Source organism: Centrocercus urophasianus, unplaced genomic scaffold (genome assembly GCF_019232065.1).
Source record: "Centrocercus urophasianus isolate 14NV4802_14NV808 unplaced genomic scaffold, USGS_Curo_1.0 seq_11, whole genome shotgun sequence".
NCBI classification, from domain to species: domain Eukaryota; kingdom Metazoa; phylum Chordata; class Aves; order Galliformes; family Phasianidae; genus Centrocercus; species Centrocercus urophasianus.
This window is the reverse complement of record NW_024884253.1, coordinates 29,308,505-29,335,836: the sequence shown is the minus strand read 5'-3', so window position 1 is coordinate 29,335,836 and position 27,332 is coordinate 29,308,505. Positions and strand designations below refer to the sequence as shown.

At 36.4% G+C, this 27,332-nt stretch overlaps 1 protein-coding gene across 1 annotated transcript; it reads left to right on the top strand.

The window, feature by feature from the left end:
- PI15 (peptidase inhibitor 15) lies at positions 1-27,332 on the top strand. Its single transcript, XM_042809155.1, has 6 exons — positions 1-170; positions 696-1,037; positions 17,542-17,660; positions 18,161-18,293; positions 18,443-18,558; positions 21,416-27,332. Exons 2-6 carry the CDS (start codon positions 765-767, stop codon positions 21,549-21,551), a joined length of 777 nt encoding a protein of 258 aa, XP_042665089.1. The 5' UTR covers positions 1-170; positions 696-764; the 3' UTR covers positions 21,552-27,332.

The following is a 27,332-nucleotide window of genomic DNA, read 5'->3' as shown; positions in this document are numbered from 1 at the left end:
AAAGCTGTTAGCAGTTCCTGTGGCCAGAAAGCTTCACAACCAGCAGAGTTTTGTTCTTTGGGAGTTTGTAATAAGAGGCACTCCTTCACAAAGGTCCATATCATCACATAGGAGAGTGTTATACATACTGGGAGAACAATAGAGTGTATTCATTGTGGTATAATCCAGAGGTAAGCTATTCAACTCAATAAGCTTGCTTTGCATGCAGTTTTATTAATGCTCACTACACTTTGCTGTAGTTAAGATGTAAATGCTGTTTCTGTGCTTTTTGTGTGTTCTTTTCCCTCTTAGTTTGTCTGTATGACACTGTCAGAGCAATCCATGCATACAGTACAGGCACAACCTGGGATGGATGTTTTATTTTCAGTGCATAACATTTGTTAAGCTTTCTTGAAGTCTCCCCATTAAGAATTTATAGTGTGGTTTATGGACTGTCACGATTTCAGGAATATGACTAGCTCTGATCATGTTATTAAGAGTCCAATGATGTTTAATTTGCTGTTTGGAGTAAAAGGGCATTATCATTTAATTCCAGATAATATGTTAGTGAAAGTTGCTCAGCAGCCCATATTCTGACTGGATTGTTTTTATAGCTGAACTGACAGACAGAATCGTTCTGACCACAGCCTGCCAATTCGCTTTGTCCCACTGTCCAGATGTACAGAATCACATCTTTGACATCTTCTCTTCTACAGATCTGTTTTCTACTGCCCTGACTTAAAGCAGAGAACCTCTGTGGCCTATCTTTCCGCTTTGGCCCCAAGATGACAGTAATAGCTGCAATCAGTTGTGCTTTCTTATTTTCCATTCTGTGCGAAACAAGTGCATTAGTGTTACCCAACTCCACTGACCTACTCCTGTCAAACGATAATTTCACTGACATTGAGACGGCTTTGGCAGCTCATCTGGACTCAGCAAAAATTCCCAAAGCCAGGCGGAAGCGCTACATTTCACAGAATGACATGATTGCCATTCTTGATTATCATAATCAAGTCAGAGGCAAAGTATTCCCACCTGCTTCCAACATGGAATACATGGTAAGTGAACTTTGTTTACTTCAGAATAAAACAAACTCTAAGGCACTGATTTCATTTTATTAAATGAGTTATGGAGATTTAATTAGGCAGACTAACAATTTTGAACTCTTACTGCTTACTAAATTTTTCTTTCCTTGCATCTTTTGAAGTTGAACTAACTTTAGAATTTAGCAAAAGCTAATACTGAACTGTGAACCTCTTCCTAGCCCTGTTGAATTTTCATTTCCATAAGTAGTTCTCATGAAGCTTCTGAGACCTCAAGTAATGAAGTTGTGAATTAACTGCTTGTTGGCCTCAAGAGTGGTACATGATCATAACATATACGTGGTCCAACATTATCGTGACGTGACATCGCATGTGTTATAAGTAGTAACCGCTAGCTCTCCCACTGCTTTGGTGGAGCACACTGGAATTCATTGCCCTGGTGTATGCAAAAAGGTAGCCAATGAGCACTTCCAGTTTCTATCACAAACAGTACTTTCAGTCACAATATGGTGAAGCTACTCTTGCAAAGCAATTCATCTAATGCACTATGTTTATTGTGCTCATGTATTTTACCTACTGCATGTTATTTGCATAAACCTAATGTTAATATTTTTCCATTAGGTATAATGCTTATTTTAGATGTGTTTCTAACATGTAGAATTTAATATGTTTGAAATGTTATGTTTGTGACAGGCACCTTTTCTCCTTATGGGCGAATAATACATTGTATGAATTATCTGTTCCTTCAGATATGCTCTAAGTTACTCATCCACTGTGATTTCATACATGGCAGTAATAACTGAAGCAACATGTTTGCCATTTCATGTTCCAGCATTCAGTGTGCATACTCTAGAGTTCTAAAGTTAAACATAGGATTGCCAAGCAAAAAGTATTTTGCCTTCTCAGGTCTTCACACTGTCTTGAAAGCACAGACAAGTTGTGTCAGCACCATATCTGCCTAAAGCCATAGAGCACCTCAGATGACAACAGATGGTTAACAGGTTTGAGAAGATATAACACTATCAGCATGACATAATGACAGAATAGTAGTAATAGCAACTTCTTTTTATCAACTAATGACTAACAGTTTGAACATGTGTCTATCACAGATGTTACCTACATTTGAATTTGTTCATATAATCTGTTCATATAATTCAAACAGCACCTTAAAATGCTGATTGCACTCAAAACACTGCAGGATGTAGTTCTGTAACCATATCATAGTCTGAGTTTGAAGTTTGTTAAGTAGAAGGGTTAGAGACAGAAAAAATAGAGAGGTCAGAAGTCAAGCTCAGTCATCATTTTTGTTGCTGAGCCCTCCGCTGACATTTCCTTTGATTCTGCATAAATAAACTTTGTTGTAATGTCTGAGGGAATGTCAGCCTACCATGCCCTTCCTTGGCTTGTGTCTTTCAGAAATGTGCTCCTACAGTTTGCTTAAGTTAAGACAGCACCTTGTTACACTCCCAAGAGTTTTATAAGTGCAGTGTTCTTAGCCTGCACAGTAAAAAAGAAATTTAAACAGAAAGAAAGCTTCCTTGATTAAATCTATAGTTAACGCACACAAATGTAGAAAATTGCCAAGGTTTCACCTATTTTGCTTGGGTATTCTGTTGCAGCTTTGCTCTGCCATGGTACTGTGCAAAGTTAGATACAGAATCAAGGCTAAGGTCATGCTCCTAACCACTTAGGTGTTATTCTTTTCCTTGTTCTTCTTACTATTGCTTTTGCAAGTACCAACCATCTATGGGATGTTCTTGTGCTCCTGGCACCATCAGCCCCATTGAAGGTCACAAAGGAAAATTCTAAGGCTTTGTTTCACCTTTGGTTTCACAATAGTATGTTACTTCATGCAGCATCCTTCAGAGTACACCACAATTTACTTAGGTAATGATCTAGAATGCAATTCCAGTGTGGATCTCCAGATGGCAGCTAACCTTGGCTAGATTCTCTTTTATAATTTAATCAATATTTGTCTGCATCTTGTAACTTTACAGATTGAAAAACCCGGTGAGCAGTATCACACATAGGTGTCTCTGCCATCTGGTTTGTAATGACAGCTGCTTCTATTTAACTTGTTGGCTTTTGTGGCTGCAAAAAAATTTTGGTGGTTAGGTCTTGGAGATGGCATGGCATTGTAAGACTACCAAGCCTGGCGAGCCATCTCAGTAAAGAGACTATTATTAGACTATTAGAACGTGCTCAGTTCATTCTTTAGTCTCCAATTTCAGTGTGTGGCACAGTTTATGTTTTGTCTTATGAGAGCATAAGGTTAGTGGTATTTAATATAAAAGAGGCTGTGCCACTCAGTACTAATTTCTATAAATAACAACCATATTTTCATTACCCAGACAACACATGCTGTGCTGAAAATTGTCACAGTGTGTGTTCCTGTCCTGAACACTACAGAAAAGTGAAGTGACAGTGATGAAAGTGGCCTCTCCCATTCAACTAACAGTGATGAAAAACGATGACATGTTTTAGAGGGCTGGAAGTACCTGTAAAATGCAGTAGACTCTGGAAAATTCTTTTAAGTATACCGAAGTTGAGGTGGACTCTGCAGTTCAGAAACACATACAGAAATGTTTTCTATACTTTTCTTTGATCAAAGTCATAGCATATTTTGGTTTCTTCAGTTTTCTTAATTGTTAGGAACTCTTTTTCTCTGATGAATGATTTCATTCTCACTTTTATATATATCAGTTTTCGTGTTTTCTTCATCCATAAGAGCATAAGATTTAGCAGCATAGTTATGGATAGTTTGAAGTCCTTGGGCATTATTCTGTCTGCCCATATTGTCTTGAATATTGTGTGCTACAGGACAATTGATGGGATGCCATAAAAAATGGCTTTAAGCACACCCATTAGGCAAGACAAATTTGGACAAACATAGAAGTAAGAGAAGAGAGGGAGCATTTCACTTCTGTGTGGGAGAGGTGGATGTGAATGCTGCTCCAGCATGCTCCTGTATGCAGTTACTGATGAAAGTAGCCAGCTGGAGAGTCAAAAGTAATTATGAGAGGCATTCTGCAATTGCTGGTCCCTAGTGAAAGAAACAGGCATGTTTTAAGGCTGGATGTTCAGGACTAGATGTGGCTCTGGGCGTCCTGATCAAGTGGTTGGTGGCTCTGCTCACAGCGGGTGAGTTGAAACTAGATGATATTTGAGGTCCTTTTCAACCCAAACCGTTTTATGATTCTATGGTTTTAGGCACTATGGGTCAATAAGACTTTGGGTAACATTTCTCTTGGGATGTTACCACTCACTGAGTCAGATTTTTAAGTAAGTCCTTTTATTTCTGATGCTGGTAGTGCTGTGTCTTCAGTTTGAAGTTTTTCAGCAAGTACCAGTCTAGACTAAGTGAGTGGGGAAAAGAAAGAAAACAAAAAAGGAAATGTGAACTTCCAAACTTACGATGTTAAAGTAATCACCTCTGATTTTTAGTATTGGTCTTTTCTATATTCTTCATTTCTCTTTATCCTAAGAATGTCATTCTGCAGTCTTTTCTTGTGCTCTTAAGGCTAATGCAGAAAGAAGTCCAACACAAGCCTTTAGATCTGGCATATGTCAGAGGACAGTCATCCAGTCAGTTTTACATAGTTTTTCTGGAGGAAGAAGAAACATTCCATAAAACTCATGGTTCAGGAAAGCAAGGAATTGTCTTCAGTTCTTTTGTGTGAATGGTATGTCAATCTGCAAATCCAAGGGAAGTCTGTGGACAAGTGATCACTTTCTCTGAATGCTAACTCTGTGGTATAGAGACCTGTGTTGCCTTCCTGGAACATTTCTGGTGCTTAGTAGGCCAGTGAAAATTTACAGTATGTTGTTAGATGAAATTTGAGTTTTATAAAACATATCATTTAATATACATTGCTACTATCTGTAGACTCTCAGTACATGCAGTAAATAAATATTTGTGCTCATTTCCACTTGAGGCTAGTTTTTTAAAAGGCAGTGTGCTCTTTTGATGTAATCCAAGTTCCTGTATGCATGCAAAACCTGCTGTGAACAGATGCTTGTGTATATGCATGCTTCTTACATTTTCGCATGCACCGTGCAGAAACAGTAAATCTGATAAAACTCCCCTTAAGATGGGAAAATCTAGTCTAGGTAAGAGTAATTTAAGTTGAGCTGAAAGCCTTACTGAAAGACAAGCTGTGAGTAGTTCACTGCTGACTTAAAAAGCCTTTCATTTGAAATTCTGCAAGGATGAGTCCCAAGCCCAGTACTGATCAACACAGTCATTAATACACCAGCAGTAGTATGCCAGAATTACAATAGATGGGGCCAAATTATACACTCAAAACATGAAGATAGTTTGTGGAATGCTGTCTGAAGAATTTTAAGGAGTAGAGAAATATTCTAGGTAAACTTGAGCCTGCTTCTGTCTAGAAGATGGCCTGATAGGGTTTCAGATCCTTTTTGTTCAGTGATTGCATACGTACTTTTTTATATTTGGGAAAAACATGCCCCTTAGTGAATGTGTCATTTTGTAGAACTTAAAGTAGTAACAGATTCCCAGACTGGCCAGAAACAAATCAGTTGTTTCATGGCAACCATAAGACAGTTTCTCATGAGCTGGTGGCAGAGGAGTTGGAAGGGAGTGGAGAATGAGGGAATGAGTTCATTCATCTTCTAGTAAATCTCATATGAAATAATGTGATAAAATGGACAAAGGTAATGAGAAGCTTTTCTAAACTAAAAGTAATTTGGCAACTGCCCACAGCAGGAGGATTGTATCTAGATGATCTTTAAGGTCCCTTCCAACCTAGGACAGTTGTGTTCCAAAAGAAATTCCTACGGTCCTGTGCTCTAAGAGAAAGTCACAGGGGAAGTCTGATTATTCATTAACGCCCAGGAGTGATTCTCTTTGTTGAATGATGAATTTGGAGACATTGTTTCCTGTCACAAAGATTTGCAGGCAATAATCAGAAGTCAGTTCTGAGAAGCAAGAAAATAGTCCACTTAATGGTCATTGACAGAAATAGCTTCATAACTATTTCACTCCTAAATGTGAAAGTTTTCACAGTATTTTCTTGCTGTCAAAGTGATCTTAAAAAATGTTCCATCAATTTGCTTTAGATAACAGGTAAGACAAACAGAAGAAGTGTTTTCTAACTACTTCACATTTTCCAAAGTTTTATTTAATATCTGAACACCTTTCACATGGACATGGAAAAAGTGAGTTAATTTGTTTTCATTTTGAATTCAAATACATTTCTGATAAATTAACTTCTCAACTTGTTTGCTTGTTTTTTCTATTGTCAATTCTTACAAACCATTCTAAATCTTGAAGGACATTTTGTTCTTGAGTTGTTTGCCCTGGCTCATCTACATTGTCCCACTGAAACCATTCATGTTTATGAGGACTGCAGGACTAGTTCCTTCAAGATTTATGTCTGTTGAGTTGGATAGAATCTCTTAATTCATATAGTTTATCCCCGCCCCTTTGCAGGGCTTCCTTCTGCATTAAATACATATGGTTTTCATCTTGTCTACTCCTGAACACATATAGTGACGCTGTCTCAGTCACATCTCTTGGCAAATATTTTACCTTAGGAATAGAAATGATTTCCAAATGTCGAACCTAAGTACTTCCCTCCAAAATTCAGATAATTAATCTTTTACATGTCCAGTATAATTTCCTTCCTTGCTTAATTTCAAATATTATTCTTCATATATTTACTGCCAGTTTTCTTGGCATTACTTAAATTGTATGTATATTCCATGCTAATGTCTTACAATTCTTCTGCATATTGGCACAAATTATTGTTGCACTCCAATTGCAGCTCTCGTATTATATCAGTGTCAAAGCAGGTTAGACATGTATTTAAGTATGCGTGTTTAAAGATATAAATGACATAATGCAATAAAGAATTAACCCTTCAAGTAACTGTTCCCTTAGCCCTATGTATGCAGTGAAGGTTGAAACAATGAGTCAAGGTACAAAGATCTTAACTTGCCCTTATCATGCACAAAGTAAATCTAAGTACAGTTTACTTCAATTCTCTGGGAAGATAAACACATAGGAGCTTGGAGCTTCCCTGGTGTTAATCACCTATCCCAGTTTTCCATAGCTTTTAGTTTGCTCTATGCTGGAGATTCACATATGAGATTAATATGATTGGGGTACAATAGGAAAATATACTCATTGGCTCCAGTTTTTCCCTCCTACCCCTTGTGCTTATGTTTAAACAGCTGAGTATGTTCCTTCTGTTTGGAACCAACGAACAGGAGCGTCTGAAGATCATGAGTGCTATGAATATGATCCTTTCCAAAAAATGAAAAGAAAGCAAAAAGTGTTGAGGTGATCCTCATGATTACAGTAAGGAGTTTCTGTCTGACAACTTTGAAAGGACACATTTTCTCACAGCAGTTAAGCATGGTAACTGAAAATGAGTTGAAAGAATGCAAGAGTAGCTGGACTTGGATTTCTACTAATTTCGGTAAAATAGAGTTACCAAGCTTGTTTCTGTCTGTCAGGTGAGTTTCTCCACTTACCTGTTTCTTACAGCACTGCTGTCAACAATGCAACACTGCTCTACTCAGTGCTTATCAGTGAGGCACAGGATGCTGCTGATTTTTCTAGCAGACTTCCAACAACAGGAGTCTAGGAGCCACAGTTTAGTCTCAGTAACTAAACTAGGGTTCCTCTATGGTAAGTAAAACCAAAACTGATGCTAGCTGCATGACTTACAAAAACCACAAGTTGTATTCAGTGTGAATGAACAGATGACCTGCTTTAAGAGATGAACAGAATGGATTTTTCCTGGAAAGCAATTCTTGAAATATCTGAAGAACTTTCCCAAAAATGATATTGTTAATAAATATTGCAATAAGAAATTGCTGTGTTAAATTTGTTTTGCTATGAGATCTCCTTTCCAAAATTTTATGTGTATTTTAAAACACAGATCTCCTGATGGTGCCTTAAAACAGAATATTTACATTATTTAAATTTAGTATTAGCAGAAAGCCTTCTAGGAGTTTAAGCAAACAAAAAACAACCTAGTAATGACAGAAAAGCAGTCTGCCCAGTGCCCTCAGAATTAGACATTCCTTTATTATTAAATGTAGCACCTCTTGAACTTTTTGGCTAAAAAGAGAGACAGGGCATTTTTCACGAAAATCTTGATCCAAAATACACAGTGCTTTGTTTCGCACATGAATGGAGAAGATAGTAGCCTTAAACCTCTCAACATTTTAATCCTCCTTCTGTATCTGAAAAGATCTGAGGAAGAGCCTATGCTATCCAGGCCTATGGAAATGTGTATCATAAAGTCAGCAAAAGATGGAAACTCCGGGATAACCACTTGCTTTTGGGCAGAGAATGATCTTCACCAAAGGTATCTGCATTTGCAAATGAATTTACAGGTGCCCTGAGGTCTGTTTTAACTCAAGTAAGACAGGACTGTTCTTCCATTTCTGTCTGTACGACATTATCTATTAGTCTGTTTAAATAAAGATTTTTAAATTGAACATTCTTATTAGAATAAAGAACTATTGTTCTTTTTCTTTATCCTGCAGCAAGAAGAAGCTATTTGTTTTCCTCTGTGTCACATTGCCATATCTTTCAGTTACAACTACTTAGGAAATAAGTATTAACTTTGAAAACTTCTAAAGGAATTAAGGAACATTTTTGTTTAATGAAAACATCCATTACTTACTAATACTTTTGTAACAGAAAGTAGAAAATGTAGATATGTTTCATAGAGAAAAGAAAAAGCGCACTATATGACACGTTTTGTATTTACATTTTCTGGTTTTGAAAGAAGGCGATCTATACTGATCATAAAAGTCAGACACCTTCCTCTTCAGACTTATGAAAAATTGTCAGGGTGACATGGAACTGGACAGTTTGGCCCTTTTTGTTACCAATTCTGAGATAAGCTCTTGCCAACTAAAATGTGCCTTGCAGTAGGTTAGGAAAGCACTAAATATTTTAAGATATGTAGTTATGATATTTAACTTTTCCAAAAGCTAAACAAATAATAGCATATCAGGGAAGCTTAATGTTATTAAATTTGACAACCTACCAATTTTCTTTGTTTCTTATTGTTTAAAGGCCTTGTGCCAAACATGGAAAGAAATGTGGGCAACATTTAGGAGAAACAAATTGGCTATTAGAATGGTTGAGCCTCAAATAATAGGAGTTTGAATTTAGACCAAATAGACACCCAGAAATACAAACTTCTATGTAAAATACAGACTTGGATTTTCATATGAAAAGAATTTCTGGCAGTGAGTTTTCTTGGACCTCTGTCTAGTGATGCCCTCAGCACTGTAAGTCAGACTTTATAATACTGAGCCCTTCAGAAGTGTGAATCAGATGTTTGGAGGTTTGTTTATATGAGAGCAAATTGACTGTGAAACATTGCATAATTTTACTTTGAGATGCAGTGGAGTATTGGACAAGCAGCTTAATGTATTAACCCTGCATGTATTTGCAAAAGAAGTACAGATCTGCAGTTTTTATTGAGACTTCTTTCCTCTAGAGGATAGACTTTGGGATTTTTCTGTGTAAACTTTCTAATTAGTATCTAATCTGTTTGGGAACATGAAGATTTGCACATGAAGTAGGCACCAATTACAGCATGCACAGTAAAATACCTAACAGGTGGCAGCTGACAGCAAAAAGTATTCATATTCTTAGAGAGAGTGCCTAGAGTCCAAATGATCTCAGAGCCCAAATAAATACATAAAGTTTGCCAAATCTGTCTATAAATTCCAGTGACCTCATTTTTTCATCACACAGTATGTATTGAAAAAAGCAAGGGCAAAAAGACAAGGCTCTTTCAGCCACTTTGCTGAAAATGCAAGCAGGCAGAGGGACTGGTGGTTTTCTTATTAAGCTTTATGCCAGATTAAGGGTACTGAATGTGGTAAGAGGTCCTACGGAAAGCCTCTGGACCTTAAAAAGCAGAGATGGGAAGAAGCTGTGCTAGGGAATTCTGCATGCTATGTACGCCGTTCTGAGATTTCTGAGAAATGGGTACTGCATGTGTGAGCAGTACAGTCAGTGTAAGGCTGCATGGCTGAGTGACCCATAAGGACAAGGTCTGTGTATCTGGAGGGGTAGCAGCCTACATCTGCTAATCCTCTCTGGGATTTGAACCAGCAGCTGTGAAGTGCAGCTGCACAGATGGACTGGTTATGTCAGATTTCATCCTTCAGTTTCCCAACATTTTTTTTTTTGTTGTTTTGTTTTGTTTTCATAGGAAGAAATCATTTTAATTGAGGTTTTCTTCTTTTCTACTTTTTCCCATTCTGGAAGTAAGTGCTGCTGATCTTCAGCTGGAAAACAAAAACAAAAACAAAAACAAAAGGCATAGGGATAATGAAGAATAAAATCAGAACTCTGATCTAGAAAGGTTATTTTTTTGACTGATTGCTTCTAGAAGAAGGTCCTACTGGCCACCTTTTTGAGGTGCGTAGGAACTGGTATGGATTTGTTTCTGCTATTGGTACCAAATAGCAATCTGAAGAACTAATACGAGTCCACAGTAAGCACATAATAGTGACAAATAAGATGACAAAACTGACCAAAAAGATCATACTTTCTATTACTATTACTACTGAATATAAGCTACTGTTGCCATGCAGCTGTATTGAGATTGCATATCCCAACTTTTCATCTGCATTTTTATCATGCAATTGCTGTCAACAAATTGCTGTACAAAAACTTTTAAATAGAAGAGTGTATAAAAAATTGACCTATTCAGTCTGGATTTGCACTAGATCTTGAATCTGGAAGTTGTCATTCTAACTGGGCAACTGGTGGCAGCAGCCTTGACACGTCACAGTTGACTTGGCAGTAGGACTAGCTGTCCTTGCCTGATGGGTGCTCTGGAGGATTCTTAGGACTGTGAGTTACTGGGGTATGTATGCTTTGCATAAAGAACTTTCTTTACCACTGAGAAATATGCAGACTGTTGTACTAGTTGATATGTTACATGTAAAAAGCCAACACAAAATACCAACACAACAAAATCCACAGTTAAGTACTGAGGGTTGCTGCTGGTATTCAACATTTAGAACAAGTGAGAGGAGCTTCTTTACTACCAGCAATAAATCTGAGTTGGGGTATTTTAAGGATTATGATGACAGCAAAGGAATGGAAACACAGTTCTGTTCTGCTTGAATGTGTTAAATGATCACGAACAGAACCCCAGCTTAAAAACTTATCTTTATGAATTCTCCAGCTAACTCATCTCTACCAGCTATGCATTATCTCTGCTGGCAAATCATAATGTTCCTATTTCTCTTTTTTTTCCCCATGTTTTATTTGTGACAATGAAAGCTGCAAAGAGTTGTTCAAAAATAAAATAATAAATACAGTTTATGCACAGATATCCAAAAGAAATGAGAAAAATAGTGCAGTGTATCAGTAAAAATATTCTTCTCAATTTCTTTCTAGATCACAAATTCTTGTGACGCATTGCCAAAAGTAACAATTTTTAAATATTCACACAGAAGAAGAGATTTTATTAAAATTTATTTTGGTAATGATGTCTTACATACAACAAGACATGTAAAAGTATAACCATAGTAAGATATTTCTCCTGATGTCAGTGGGAATTTGCATTGTAAAGTACAGTATCCTATTGCCTTGGGAAGAAAACAAGAATGCTTAGCTCTGGAATTTAAGATGTCAGCAAAAGTTAAATTGAAACTATTTCAGCTTTCTCATGTAAGTCATCTTTTGCTAACTGGTCATCCCCATCCCAATAACATTTGCATAATGAATAAATTGACTACCAAAGGATAGGTTGATTTTTTTCTCACTGTCTGTATTCACTAAGAATAATGAATTCTAAATCTCTCTTCTTTCTAATTTTTAACTTCAAGAACTTACAAATGGGTATGATATGACTGTATCAGGCATATTTTCTCAGGTGTGGCATCTCCACCTTTGCAGGTGAAGATTTACCTTTACAGCTCTAATGGTATTATCAGTGTAATTACCTGTTTTACTTGGGATCTCAAGTACTTACTCAGATCTTTTTTGTCTACCTATAAGAACACTGAAATAAACATTTTATCTGCGTGTACTGTATTTTTACTTTTGAAGTAATGAGTTATTACGGAATGTAACATCATTCTGAGGGCAAGTATCTGAAGATCTTGGTTAGTGGCTTGGAAGAAGCCACTAACTGCTTTCTGAGAAAAAAGAAAATCAAAGCACATTTTGCTCTGATAGGTACATGGAAACTGAAAAACATGATTCTTCCTTTTTATTCTTGACAATGTTGAAGAGTTACAATAGAAGCAGGCACATATTTTGATATTTATAGAGTAGCAATCTTTTGCTTTCTTTTTCTATTGCAAAGCTATGAAATGCTTGTGTTTGAACCATTATACTAAGGTTGCTTAAAGAAAGTACGCAACTCAGTCATGAGCTCTACAGATATGTAGAGGTCCTGAATCAGACCTTATACAAGATAAAGTTTTAATTTGCTAACCTGCGTAGAATTGCACAATACAAATGTGTGAAGCCACACTACAAGGACTCGAACCTTCCGTACAGCAGAACCAAGTGGTGCTCCAGGAAAAAAATAAAGTCCTTAGGATGGTCTGGCATGAATCTTTTTGCCCATAGGTAGTCATATCTACAGTGGAGGTAACACCACCATCCCCCCTTCCCTCATTTAAATAAACATACAGATCCAAAATTCCACACCCCCCTTAATACCGTAAAGATGCTGAGACTTCATTTTGCTGTCACTGAGAGGGAGCTTCAGACAATGATAATGCTGCTTTGGGTCCCTACTCTCTTTAAGTTAGTATAATTTAACCATGGATTCAAATATTCATCCTTCACAAATGTTCTCATGTTTGCTAATAAATTTGCTCTACTGCACTTACAACTATGAATCTTGTTACTTTTCAAGTAAAACTGTAGTAATCAATCAATCAAGAAGATTGATGTTTATTTTTGAAAAATGACCACAGAATGAAAGTTTCCAGTGCAACAGTGTATTTACAGTAATTCAACAGTCTGTTAGAGAGTTTGCAATATGAACAAATGATACTCATTAATAGAGCTCCATTTAACCTGTTTCACACGTACATAGTCATTGTGTTCTGTTTACAAATAACAGAGTGAAGTTGCTGCCTGAACTACCCTGTTGCTTTCCATTTTAGTTCCCATTCTGCTGCAAAAATTGTCTCCCTAACACGTGTCAAACAGGGTCAGAAGAAAAAGCTTCTTCATTCAAACTGTAGACATTGTTTTCAAGTTCAGTTCAGTTATGTAATGGTAATGTACACCATTCCTCAAATAAAAGCATAGCCAGGTATTCTTCTATAAATGTTGTGGAAAGATCTTTGTAATACTGTAGTTTTTTTTTTTTCTTTTTTCTTCAACATAATGTTTCTTCATCATAATTTTATTACCTAAGAGGACAATGGTGATTGGAACCTTATGGTATTAAAAAATATTCCAACAAAGAACAAAAGAGCATCTCTATCCCCTGTATGTATGTAGTATGCAAGAATGACAAAAACAGCAAACAGCTACAGAAAGGCAGGTAGGTATGACCATGACATTACAAGGTTTCCTCTAAGGAAAGAAGCTCCCTCTGTGGGCTTACAAGAAATTCTACAAGAATTTATTTTACTATTGGTTTATAGAGTGAGCAGAAATCAACAATCTCAGATGAAATTCTGGCCTTGCTGACAAAATTCCCACTGTTAAAACTTAGATTTTATTCCTGATGCTCAACAAGCATGTGCTGTTTGAGTGCACAGAAACACCACAACAACTTCACAGAGTCTTGAAAAGTGTTCTCAGGTATTGAAATGTCCCATATCCTAGCATTGGCCTCTCACCTATATTCAATCTGCTTGAAAAATTTCAAGTGAAGTGTAATTTTTAAGAGTTGTTTAGCAGGGAGTTGTGTAAAGAGCACAGTCAGACAGCTTTCTAGGAAAATAATCTTTGGCTGAGGAAAGAAAAATAGTTTGGTCAAAGGATGTTGACTTCAAGTTGCCAGTGGAAGTGTGGTAAAATGCTTTTAATCCTCACAGCTCAGTTAAACCCAGTTGAAGGTGGAGAGGATTTTCATGATGAACAAGATTAGTGGTCTGGATAGTTTGGGGGGGATCTATATGTTGGATCACAGGAAGACAACTGCTTCCCCAAGCACTAAGGACCTAGCATACAAAAGTTTGCTATCCCCAGAGGAGCAAATGAGCAAAGTCTGATCCTGTGTATTTGCATGATTAGTTTATGAGGATGAGTCACCTCCTCAGATCTCGACTCTCTGTGTATGCAAATCTTTTTTTCTTTTGCAGTTTTCCTTTGATGTTAGGCAAGTTTCTCTGCTGTGTTTAATAAAATGATTATAAATAGATTGACCATCACTACAGAGTTGACAGTTTTGTTTATCGCAATTTTAAACTTCTTTGTTAATTTCTTTGAACTTTTCAGTTTCTCTTCATATAGAAACTACCCCTCGTGTTACTTCATTTTCTACTTTTATGATACTTTTCTAGTTCTGTTATCTTTTTTTTTTTCTCTTTGTTTGTGTGTACAGCACTGAAGCCTCATGGGTTCATAAAGCCTTAAATCAGTTTGCCATGGTCTCCTACACAGCCAAAACAGGGAACTGATCTGAGATAAAAATTAAAACAAGTTTTGACTCAGAATCAAACTTATTTGGAAAGACTGCAGTGGCAGTACAGTGTCTTGTAGTTTAGAACATTTAAGGTCATTCTGAGATAATAATTTTTTCTGCTTCAGCCTAAAATTAGTTATTTTTCTTTTCTTGTGAAGAGGAACAAGAACTAATCCTAGATGGACTGATACTATCACTTTACTTCTAGAAAAAAAAAAGATCATGGTGAAGTGCACTTCCCTCTCTCATGAAATACAAATGATTACCCGGCAAGAGAGGACTCTGTACAGAGGTATTTCATCAACCTGTTAATTAAGTAGTGGAAGGAATTAAAAGATACTGCAGATGCTCGCTCTCCCTCTCATTCAGAGGTTATGTACTCTTTCTTGTTCTCTCTATCTCCCTTCTTTGCCAAAAATTTCGTATGTCCAGAGAGTGGTCAAGAGTGAGTCAAGATAATGGCAAGCAGAGTGAACTATATACCCAGTAATGTTTACCTGCCAACCTGACACTTTTAACTGAGTTTGAAGCAATCCCCTACAACTTTCCCAATCTGATGTTGCTAATGATTCCTGAGAAACAGAAAATGAAGCTAAAGAAAGTAGACTACCAATGTTCTCACTGTCCAAGAGGGAAACATGCCCAGTTTAGAAAGGGCATTAATGGTGAAAACTCAATCCAGTCTCAGCAGTTCTTTGTAACAAGTAACACACTACTTTGCAAGGCAATTTAGTATGCAAAAATATGCTGAGTGAAAATCAGGAGCTTGATGCTATTTGTGCAAATACAGTACACATTTGAATTATTGTGGGACTGCAGCCAGGTCACTTGGGAGCAAGTACGCAAACCTCATGTTCAGCCTCCTGGCAGAGAGCACTCATGCCAGAAGCATGATTAATCCCAGCAAAGGAGGGTGTTTATGGGGTGTCACAATACTGGCTGAGCTGCCCCTTATGAATGCACACCAGGCAGCTGTGTTTGGACCCACACACTGGGTTCATATGCTTCTCCATTCCCCCAGGCCTGGCAGGCTCCAAGCACTGTCTATTGCCCTGGCCTGTCAGGCGTGCTTCCCATACAGTTTTACGATGGTGCCTGCTGTTGCCTCCTCTTTCAGCCCTCTTTTTGATATCACTGATAAACTGCAGAGATTATAAAGGGTTATTTGTGTACTGCTTGCATTCAGATAATTGGCTTAATAACAGGAATAGAAATCAGAACAAGTATCTGCATACAGTTTTCTTCGTCTTAGACCCTGGAGCATTTTTTAGGTTTTTGACAGTGCCAAAGCAACTCCAGGTCCCTCCTCATGTATGCTAGCGCTCCAGCTTAGCTTTCTTTTCTTGAGTTATAGGCTTATCTCTAACTCCTCCAAGAAACTCCCTTCATTTTTCAGAGATGAAGTCAAAGGACTGTCTGGCTTAAGACTGTTCCTTTTTAGTATGTTTCTTCTATTTTGTCTATTTTTTTGCTTTGACTTCATTCTGGCACCTTTGACGAACAGGTGTATAGTTAACCTTCTCTGCTTTAAACTCCATCCATCTTACTTTCACTAAAGTGATTCAACTTGAATGGAAGATCATTTCCATTAAGGATTTATATTTATACCTGTTGTGCTTCTTCAGCTTTAATTCAGGAAATACCTCAACTACTCTATGTTAGGAAAGGTTTATTACTGTTTGCTTAGAGAAATTTCACAAATTACGAGCAGTCAGGGGCATGAATTTCTGTTCTAGTCCATGTCCTAGTCTGTGATCAGTCCTTTCATTCTGGAGTCTTGGGAGCTTAAAACTATGAGTTCACTGTTTTGGAAATCTGTATTAGTTCATAGTACAGAAAATATTTGTTCTGTGGGACACCTGATCCTTTGATAAGTTTATTGCTGACTTTTCTTCTTATTTCATACCTTACAGAGCATAGTCTTTATTTTGTAGCTGCTTAAGATTTACAAGTTTAGCTTTGTATTTAAAAAGATGCAATGGGTTAAGAAATTTGACTACATTTTGTTCTTTCTTTCTATATGCAATTCACTAAAACTCAATTCACACACCAAAACAGTTCATATGCGGTTTTCAAAATTCATATGTAATCTTAGGATCTAAGGCCTACTTGGATATCACTTAAACACACAGAGCCTAGGATTTGTGTAACTTTGTGTAACTGTGTAACTATTCTCTTCATCTGTAGCTCCAGCAGTGCATCAAGTTGTAACTAAGCACCTGAGTGAGCAAGCATCAGTGCATAAAAGAGTGTCATTGGAGTAGAACTTGAGATCAGCTCTTACAAACCTCTGATCTTTGTAACCCAGTTAAATAGCAATGTCAGCTCCTATGTAGAAGATGGTGATGAAACTGACTCTACACCTGGAAACTATTCATTTCTTTGTTTTTGTGGAAACCCTTTTCTTGACTTTGTGACCTCAGATAGGAAAACCTGCCACACATACTCTCTCTGGCTACTCCTGAAATCTTATTTCAAAAATATCGGGGTTTTGCGAGGTATGTAATACCTGTGGTGAACTTTATTCCTTTGCTTTAGCCTTCCATTTGGGCCCCATCCAGTGTTTCATTCCTCTCCACACATGGATCTCATTAACATGGAAGGGAAAATGGTAGGAGAATGCCTTTTCAAGGGTTTTTCCATATGCAAAGAAGGGACATGAATATAGGCCTTCTTTGATGATGTGGGCAGGGATTCTGCCCAAATTTGGGGCAGATGTTGCCTGTATGTGCTGATTGCTGATCCATGATTGTCTGTATTTGAGAGGTCTTTGCCTTGGTAAAAAATCTTAAATCTTTTCTGTGTATTTGTGACTTAAGATATTCTCACATTATTGCTTTTTTTTTTTTTTTTTTTTTTTTTCCCCCCCCCCCCCCCATGCTAATGGTGCTTTATTTTGTCAGGTTTGGGATGAAACTCTTGCCAAATCTGCAGAGGCTTGGGCTGCTACTTGCATTTGGGACCATGGACCTTCCTACTTGCTGAGATTCTTGGGCCAGAACCTGTCTGTGAGAACTGGAAGGTAGGCGGATGTCCTCCAGAAGAATTATTTTGTCAGTCTTTGTACAGCCTTTGAGATTCAAATCTTAGGTTGATGCAAGAAACATTTAGTGTTCTAGCAATAACTGATATCCATCTATTGTTTACAAAGATTTTTGTTTGACCTGAGTAGTTTCTTATAATAGAATGATAAAATCATAGAATCATTAAGGTTGGAAAAGAGCTCTAAGATCATCTAGTCCAACCATCCACCTACCACCAATCTTGCCTACTAAACCACGTCACTTAGTTTCCCGTCTACATGTTTCTTAAACACCTCCAGTGTTGGTGACTCAGCCTATCCCATTCCAGTGCCTTACCACTCTTTTGGAGAAGTTTTTTCCAATATCCAACCTTAATGCTATGCCCATAGTGATGTACTGAGAAATGTGTTTTTAGGTGTCTTGAATCACAGCAATGATAAGCAGAAAATTCCAAAATATCTGAAGTGATATATTCCCTTCTGTCTTTAAACAAACATAGGTATCGATCTATTCTCCAGTTGGTAAAGCCGTGGTATGATGAAGTGAAGGATTATGCTTTTCCTTATCCTCAGGACTGCAACCCCAGGTGCCCCATGCGATGCTATGGACCCATGTGCACCCATTACACACAGGTTATATACATTGCATTCTTCTATTCAAAATCTACTGTCCAAAGCTTGGCTTTTCTGTGATTTATTTATAGCTATTTTTCATATAAATGTGTATATATAAATATATTTCTTTTTAATTTGGACTTCACCAATAATGAATATTTATTCAGATGGTTTGGGCCACTTCCAATCGTATAGGCTGCGCAATCCACACATGCCACAATATGAACGTCTGGGGATCTGTTTGGCGACGAGCTGTTTACTTGGTATGCAACTATGCCCCAAAGTGAGTTACTTTCTTTTCATATTGTTTATTTTTATACTGCTTGCATGTTTGGATCCTCTCTTATGCTTACACCCTTTTCTGCATCTTGACCTTTATTTGTGCTTTTTCTGCATGCTGCTCATTCATGCTGACATCATATCTGAATATATTGCACATGCTTGACTTTAGTATACAGAAGAAAAAAGAAATCCCTTGATGTGTTTGGAATGAAACGAAAAAGATATTTTCTATTGTTATTTCTTTGTCCTCCTCCTATGTGTTGGATCTGCTTTAGTTTTAGCTCCTTCTTACTTCAATCTGTTATGTATACTCATGGTGAACTAGACTTCCTCAGATAAGCTACTACACTGTAGGTAAGACTGAACCAAAACTGTTGCCCACAATTACCTTTTCTTATCACCTTGCTGCTTAAGGGCAGCCCAAGCATAGATTTCTTACAAAAACCTTTTACCTAAGCCCAGTGTAGTCCTTTTACCAAAGTTTAGTGTCTGCAAATATCATCTTGCCTTCCAAATTTGAGTCCATTAGAGTATGCATCATACACAACTATGGATAGCCTTTATATCAGACACCTGTGCAGTGACCTATGTAAAACTGAAATACAGAAATGATTTTTCACTCGATGTTCCCCTAGGAAACAACTTAAACTCATGTCTAAGTGCAAAATGAACCAATAAATTGTGAATCTGGGAGAGCTTTGACTTGAGCTCTGGTTTGGACCAGTTCTTCAAAAGCATTATGGACAGTGTAAATGGCTGATTTCTCTGACTGTATAGTATTAGGTAGAGCCATAGTTCCATATAGAAAGCCAAGTATAATTAATTGAGCACATCATCTACAAAATTTTGGTTCAGACACAGGTCCATCTGTGGTAAGGTTTATGCATAAGTATGTTGCCATTGTAGCTGTTACATGTGTAAAATATTTCTTTTAAGATTTTAAAGATTTCTCAACTTGAAAGAAGCTAAGATTTAGTAAAAAAAATGACAAAAAAAAAACCCAGCACCCTTTTATTTTGGAAATTAAGATTTCTTCATACATTTATCTTTAATATCTACTAGGAAAGATTGGTAAGAACTGAATGTGAGGGGTATCAGGCAGAAAAAAAAAAACTGAACCTGATGTTTAGCTCCATAACCTGGAAAAAATGAAATCAGATTTTATAAAAGAAAGCTAACTACTATTTCTATCTTCTCAGCCTAAAAATCCCAGTATATTTCTCAAAAGGCAAAGAAAAGCGTGGAGTTACAAGCTTTTTCTCTGGAGGAGATTTTTAGCAGATCTTTGTTTCTTAGGTAGTAGGATCAGGATTTTCATACCTACTTTATGCACAGTCGAAAACAAAGAATACTGAAAAGGATACTGAATAAATTTGTCTAATTTAAGGTTATATTCTTAATTCTTAAGAATTAATAAATCTTAGTTTAAGGACAGTGGACTTAATGTCCTTGGGAAGACATGCAGAAGTCTCTGTTAATCAGTAAAGGCTCTGTCCCTCTGAATACGTCAGAAGCTTTTCTAAAGCAGAAGAGGCTGAATATTACAGCCTTCTAAGTTACTAGAATTGGAATCTGGAAAAGATTTGGGATTTAGAATTCCAATAATTTTCTCTAATACTAACTCATAATGCTGAAAAATATATGTGCTTCTGAAATTAGAAGAAAAAAGGTTTACGAGGATAATTACACGGTTTACAAAGGCCCTGCACCTAGTTAACTAATATGAACTCATAAAAATCAGTTGTGCATTGTACAGAAAATGAAATAGAAATCATTTTTCAGAAAACCTCTTCCTGGATTTCCTTATCTGTTATCAAACTAAATGTATTTCCTGAGCACTCAGTCTGCTGTACCCATTTGGAACAGAAGTAGGAATGAGCAAATTATTTGAGAGATTCCTGCTTTCTTCCAAGGTACAAACCAGACCAGGGCTTTTGAACCAGTGTTATTGGCTGGAAGGTGGAGAATGAGAAAATGTTTTATAAATAATTTCATTACTCAGTGCTATAACACATCACATGCAAACTAGGAAAGATCTCTGTTAAGTGAAGTGTAACAGTTAAACAGAAACCTAATTTTAACTTTCTGCTGACATCACAATCATTGCACATATTGTTTAAGTCTGGAGATTTATATAAGCACCTAAAAGTCTGGATAGGTTTTTCAGACATACCTAGATTTTTCAGTTACCATTTTTACCCTTTCTTCCTTACGGCTCTCTCACAAACAGTACATCTCTATTCACCAAATGGGAGTCCTTAACTTCCCATTAATACTTCAAATCACTAAAAATGCCGACATAAAGTTATTTCTATTACACTGCAGTAATTAATACTTTTCATCTTCTCTTTGCCTCCAACTGTGAATTCAACCTCAGATCAATGCGGATCCAGGGCAGTGAAACCTGAAACTGATTCACTCAGTTCATCTTTCCACCTGTGAACAATGAGCTTTTAGATAACTGCCAGACAATATATTCTCAAGGAAAATATTGCCATCTGTACTTGTGTTGCTTATTTCCCTCAAAGTCTTCTGGTAGAATAGCTGGAATATCCCAGTCCTGGAGATTCAAAAGTCACTTGTTTGTCATGTATTCACTGTAGACATATAAAGGATATGGGACAGACCACTGGTATGGGACAATATGGTCATACTCCTTGTCTTTTTTAGATCAGTATATTGATGTTTGCCAGTAACCTCCAGAAATATATTGATGCATATTTTCAGTAATGGTAAATTTATGAGATATCATTAAAAACATTCACTTAATCACCCAGAAGATACCATTAATGAATATTTTTTCCTCCATTCTCAAAATACTAAGTATTCTGTTTTCTTTTTCTAATTTTGTTTTTCAGGGGAAACTGGATTGGAGAGGCACCATATAAAGTAGGAGTCCCATGTTCTGCTTGCCCTCCAAGCTATGGAGGTTCTTGTACCGACAATCTTTGTTTCCCAGGAGTAACATCAAACTACTTATATTGGTTTAAATAAGTTAGTGTTTACATTATTTTTAAAAAACTTGGATGAGTAACAAGAAGCTTGTATATTGAATTTTGCACATATTTTATATAGAGAGATATTGTAATAATACTCCAATGTTTTCTTTTTGTATGCTTTTGTATAATTAGCTTCCAAAGTATAGTGTAATTAGTTGTTAACTCTTCGGGATTTATGACTCACATTAGCCCTTTTAGATTAATATTCTGTAAAGAGGAGCAAACTCATTTTCACTTTAGCAAGTGTAGCTTCCTGAAAATAAGGTTTATTAAAAGCACATGAAAAGGTACTGTCAATTTATACTTAAAATATGCTGTCCTTTAAAAAATTATGTATTTTGAAAGAGAAGGATCATTGTTTAATACTGTGCTTTAAAAACGGAGACATGTAAAGCAATAATTCTTTGTCACACTGCCAGCGGTTCCCCCCATTTATACCTGTGCTTTCATCTGCAGTGTCAGTGGGACTGTGCAGAGGAAAACATATCTGCAAGAGAAACTGCAGGATATTACCTACCTCATGCACAACATTAATTCATTTATGGTGTTTCAAGAATTCAGCACACGGCTGCTGCTATCATCAATGATGCCTGTGTGCAGACAAAAAATTTAGAATAAGAAACCATGTGGGCCAAGATGCAGTGGCTGTCAATCATGTGCCTAAAACCTGATGTAGATAGAAAGCTACATCGTTTTGTATATACTGATGTAATCAACACAGCCAAACTTTGTATTGCTGTTTTTCTGAGCACAGTCATGGAGGTATAAATGTGCTTTGTCACAGTATATTTTTTCCTGTTCTGGAAGTAAAGAAATTAATTGATACAAAGCAATGCATATCAGTAAATGACATACATACGACATCTTTCAAACTACTATCTTACCAGTATATCTGCTGTTCCCCTGATTGAATCTCATCCACTTGAAATTTTCAAGAATTCGAGCCTAAATTAGGTAAGAGGATTTCCAAGTAAAATATTAAAAATTCATCAGGCAACTTTAACACCTTATTTCTTCATACAGATTAGCAGTGAAGATTCCAAATTTCTAAAGCAATGAACAATGTCCTTTAAAATATATTTCACTATTTCCCGAAAGTATCTGTATGAGATATTAAAAGACAAATTATTCATATCTTTCCTATCAAAATCTGAACTGAATGCATAGTATATACTCTGAGAGTACATTTCAAGCTAGGATATTGCACAATTAGTTTTCTTCAAAACCAGATTGTAGAAAGAAAGAAATCCAGTGTCTATCACAACTATTACATTATTGAAATAGCCTAGAGTTTTGTCGTTATATTACAATCCTTTTGAGGGTGTTTGTCTGAGACAGTCTGTCATCCAGTGAAGTACCATGGTGGTGCTATATAAAAAAGTTGGAATTGTTCACATTAGCTATTCTTTTTCTGCATCAAGACACATGTGGAGGGACTGAACTGTACAGCTTGCTAAATATAACAGCCCCTCTTCATTTGTCCTCAGAGAATATCAGCAACTGATCTGTGACTGTTCAGATATTTCTGATTAATGACGTTCCTCCATGTGACTGGAAAATAGCTGGATAAGTACATTGTCTTAAATGGTGTCCGTGTTTTGAAGGAACAAAATGTGTAATATTCTACCTTTATCCACACAATTACAATGTATATGGTTTTCCTTCTGGTTTCAAGGGATTCTGGGTTCAGAAGTGCGAGATCAGTCAAATACTTTGACTAAAATTCTGTTTTGGAAATGAAATATAACCATGTACACATGTACTTATGTATACTTACTTATACTTATGTACATACAGAAAGAACTTTATGAGACAAAACTACTAGGTGGGTCACCAGCCCTCAGCTAGCACAGTACTTGACAAAGATGCATGAGACAGATACATTTTTGGTTCAAATTAGAATTCTTCTCAAGAAGTAAAGACAGCACAGCTAAAACAGTGCACTTGGACATTTTCATGTAAAAAATACAAGACAGGAAGCAGAGCATAAGCAAAAGTTCAGGTTACACCATGGAACCTATAGCAGAAGGTGTATTGACAAATGACTATGCACTTTGGAACTTGCAACTTGTATGTTATATGGTACACTTTCCAAACAGGACTAGGCATTGTAAATTAATTTATAATTCTGTAATTCAGCTGAAATTATTATAACGGGTATATATGTTATTGTATCTGTTACTTTTTAAGTTGCTACAAATACCTTAATTTTGTGAAATATCTTGTTTTTTGTGGATATAGAAAACTTTGCTTTTAACAAACAGGTATGCAGGTGTTCCACAACATCCCATAATGGTGCTAGGAATTAACTACTCACACTGCAATTGTTAACAGCAAAAAATGACCTGGGAATAAGCTATTTCATACGAGCAGCTCCTGATAAAACCAGCCACTAGCACTCAAGTATTAGCTGAATATTTTGAATGGAGATGACTGCAGTGAATCAGGTGTTTGATTATGATGCAAAATTTGTCCTTCCACTTTATTTTATATGTAGTTTACAGAAAGCCTTTCTGTATTCCTAGCTGAACCTCCCCAGTTTCTATCATATCTTTGTCTTGAGTTGGATAATCACAATGTCAGGAAAGATCTACTTTGATTGCCAGCATCACCGTTGCCTGACTGATTACCCGGCACAAAGTGGAGCTGGAAAAAAAAAGTAATGAAATGTGCTAAAACTTCAGATGTCTTCAGCAGTGTGTCTGCTATGATATGAATTGAGGAAAGCTCTAGATGAGTTCAAGGTTACGCTGAGGCAAACTAACCCCATTTGCTATTCTCACAGCATATTTTCACTTCTTCCAAGCAGAGTAGTGTGCCTTTAAAAACAGTCTGGCTGTTGGAGAAATTAGCTCAGACTTTTGTTCTGTTCTAAATACAAAATCATGAAAGTATACACAAACTAGAATAAGGTTAAAATATTTGTTCTCAAAATACTGTGAGAGGTAGAAGAGTAAAAATGGGGTAGTGGATATCATGAACTACTGAGTGCAGCTTTTTATATGATTATATTCCTTGTGATATTTTTTGCCTCATTTAAACATCTGAGATGATGGGTAGCAATTGATACCTTCTGGTGCTAACCTATATGTTCTGGTGCTGAAGTAATACATTATTTTTGTGGAAAAGTAGATTTACTTCTAGTATTACCATATACACTCCAGTGTTTCTGAGATCTTTTCCCACTAAGCACATAATTAACCACAGGGATGGATTTGCTTTCAAAGTTCCTTTCTATGGTTGTTTCAGGTTCTAATGAGAATTTTATAAGCATCAGAGAGGGAAATGTATTCCTGTTCAAAACCAAAACAAACAGCATTCTCTTCTCATCACAATGAGGTGCCTGAGGGAAAAAATATGGAGAGAGTAAGACCTCTGACAGCTATGATTTCAGAATGATGCTGAGCAGATTTGAGTGACTTGAGATTTGAGGAGACCCAACTCCTCTCTCTGGGGTAATTAATGAATTCAGAAAATTCAAGCTTGACCTTGCACACTTAGTCTTGAGAAGCTGTGTGTTCCTCTTCTCTGAGATCAGTTTGTTCCCCTCTGAATTTGAGATGAGCTGGATCAGGTCTCAGTGAAGACTGTGGGAGGCTTTTGCAAGAGTGAGAAAATCTGGTTCCATCTGCAAATATCAAAATGAGACTGTAAGAGCTATCCCTTACAAACACTGGGATAAACCACAGCAATCTGAAGGAGGAAATTTCCCCACAGAAAAAGTGCTCTATACCACAATTAGGATCTAACAGAAATCATAAATATACCAAATGTGTAGATAGGGGGTAGATAGGTAAATGTATGTATTTATATATTACCTTCAGGGATCCAGTTACAAGCATGAATGCCCTCTTGTGGTTTAGAATGCTAATATATATTTGTTTGATTTTGTCCTACTCCAAAAAGGGTTAGGCTTTAAAAAAAAAAAATAAAATCATATATATTTTGTTTGATTGTTGCTTTCCTTTTTAAGCTTATGACCTTGATTTTAAAGATGTGTGACTTTGTCCATTTGCTTTGAAAAAAGAGGTCTGTCATATAAATTCTCCAGTTCTCATCTTTATGTCATTTGTAAATACAGTAGTGAATCAAAATTGCATTGGCTTTTGCTTTCCTACCATACAATGTTCTAAGAGTATAAGGTAAGATAGAGCTATTCAGATGTCTGACAAATTTTTAGCTGCACTACTTCAGACACAGTTCAGAAAATGTAGAGGGTGGGAAGCAGCCTTAATGAGATTCTAAATTCTAGTGATCCTTAACAAAAGTTCCAAATTACAGTTGACATTTTTCCCTAGTTGTTAAATTTTCAAGGAAAAAAAAAAAAAAAACCACGATTTTTTCTTCAAGAATGAAATAATCTCATAGAATTTGAGCACACAGTATTCTAACGTGCTTTTTAGAATGATGCAAAATAGAGAATTCTTGTGCTCTTTCTGTTAGACCACAGTTGGTTTGACGGTCGCAAAGAACACAAACTTTCTCATTTGGATTAATAAGGGGAACATTAAATCTCTAACAGTAGTGATCTGAAAGAACCACAGACTTCTCAGACTGCTTTGTTTCACTGGAAAATAAGCAAAAAGCAAGAAAACTTAAGAACAGCCCATCTACTTAATTCAAGACAGAAGAAAAGAATCATTACTAATGGTGATTTCAAGATTTTCTTGCTGTGTGACATTCAGTTACTGAGTTTCTCTAAGATATACTTATTTTCTGTTAGAGGAGGAGCTTTTGTTCATGTTACAAGGGAATGCAGTTTAAAATTAGGCATAAGATGTAATAGTTACCCCATTCTGCTGCGCTCACCTGATTGCGAAGTGTGAGAATACCAGACTGAGATTTTTGTGGTGGTTCACTATTATCTTCTACTGCCAAGAGAGAAAATTCAGAGTGAAAGAGATTTTACTATACTTTAATCATTTGCAGTCTTATCATTTGACCATCAGTCAGAAAATTCTTTTAAAATCCCTTGTACTAACAATCCGTATAAATTATTCTTGGGATATTTTGGCCAGCAGGAGAAGAGAGGGGACGTCTCTTATTATGGTTATATGTTTAGCACACAGACCATCCTTCGAAGGACTCAGCTGTTTATCATGCTGCAAACTCATCATAGCTTCAGTCATCATGTAAGTAAGGAATCATCTTAGATGATAGTAAAAAAACCTGTTCCTTAAGAGTGAATGGTAATATTGGAATCTAATAACTCTGAGGAGTTAAACATCTTGTTTCACATAGGGTGCTCTTAAGAAATCAAAATGGTGCTTAAAGGCAGGGTTCATTTAACAAACAAACCATTTACAGTTGCTTTTCTACTTCTATCTGCAAGGAGGACGGAAGATTTTTCTGAGGACTGGAAATGCTGAGGATTTGAAAATGATGACATTTCTATGCTCTCTATGTGAACCCAAGCCAAAAACATGTTAAGTATTTATACAGTAAAATATCCTTTTCTCCCTCTAGTTATATATTGTCATCATTTCTAGTTTAGATTTTTTTATTTTTATTACTGAGTGGGTGGGATTGCATCTGTTTTTTCAGAGAAGAAAGCTTGTTTTGTTACACATCTTACAGTGAATGTATCAGTATAATATTTTTTCATACTGTCATAAGACGCTATATACATGTTATATCTGAGATATAAATTTGTATCCCTGTTTCAATTTTTGATGCTATGAATCTAGCATCAAAATGATGCTATGAAACTAAAGAAATGTACATCATTTTGTTCTATTTTGTAACATCTATTCATTTAAATAAATAAGTAAAATGA

What these genes read in the sequence shown, in the direction of transcription:
- PI15 (XM_042809155.1), top strand. Translation starts at nt 765, where the DNA reads ATGACAGTAATAGCTGCAATCAGTTGTGCTTTCTTATTTTCCATTCTG. An exon ending in CTTCCAACATGGAATACATG is followed by an intron (nt 1,038 to 17,541) that starts GTAAGTGAACTT and finishes TTATTTTGTCAG; the next exon opens with GTTTGGGATGAAACTCTTGC. An exon ending in TGTGCACCCATTACACACAG is followed by an intron (nt 18,294 to 18,442) that starts GTTATATACATT and finishes ATATTTATTCAG; the next exon opens with ATGGTTTGGGCCACTTCCAA.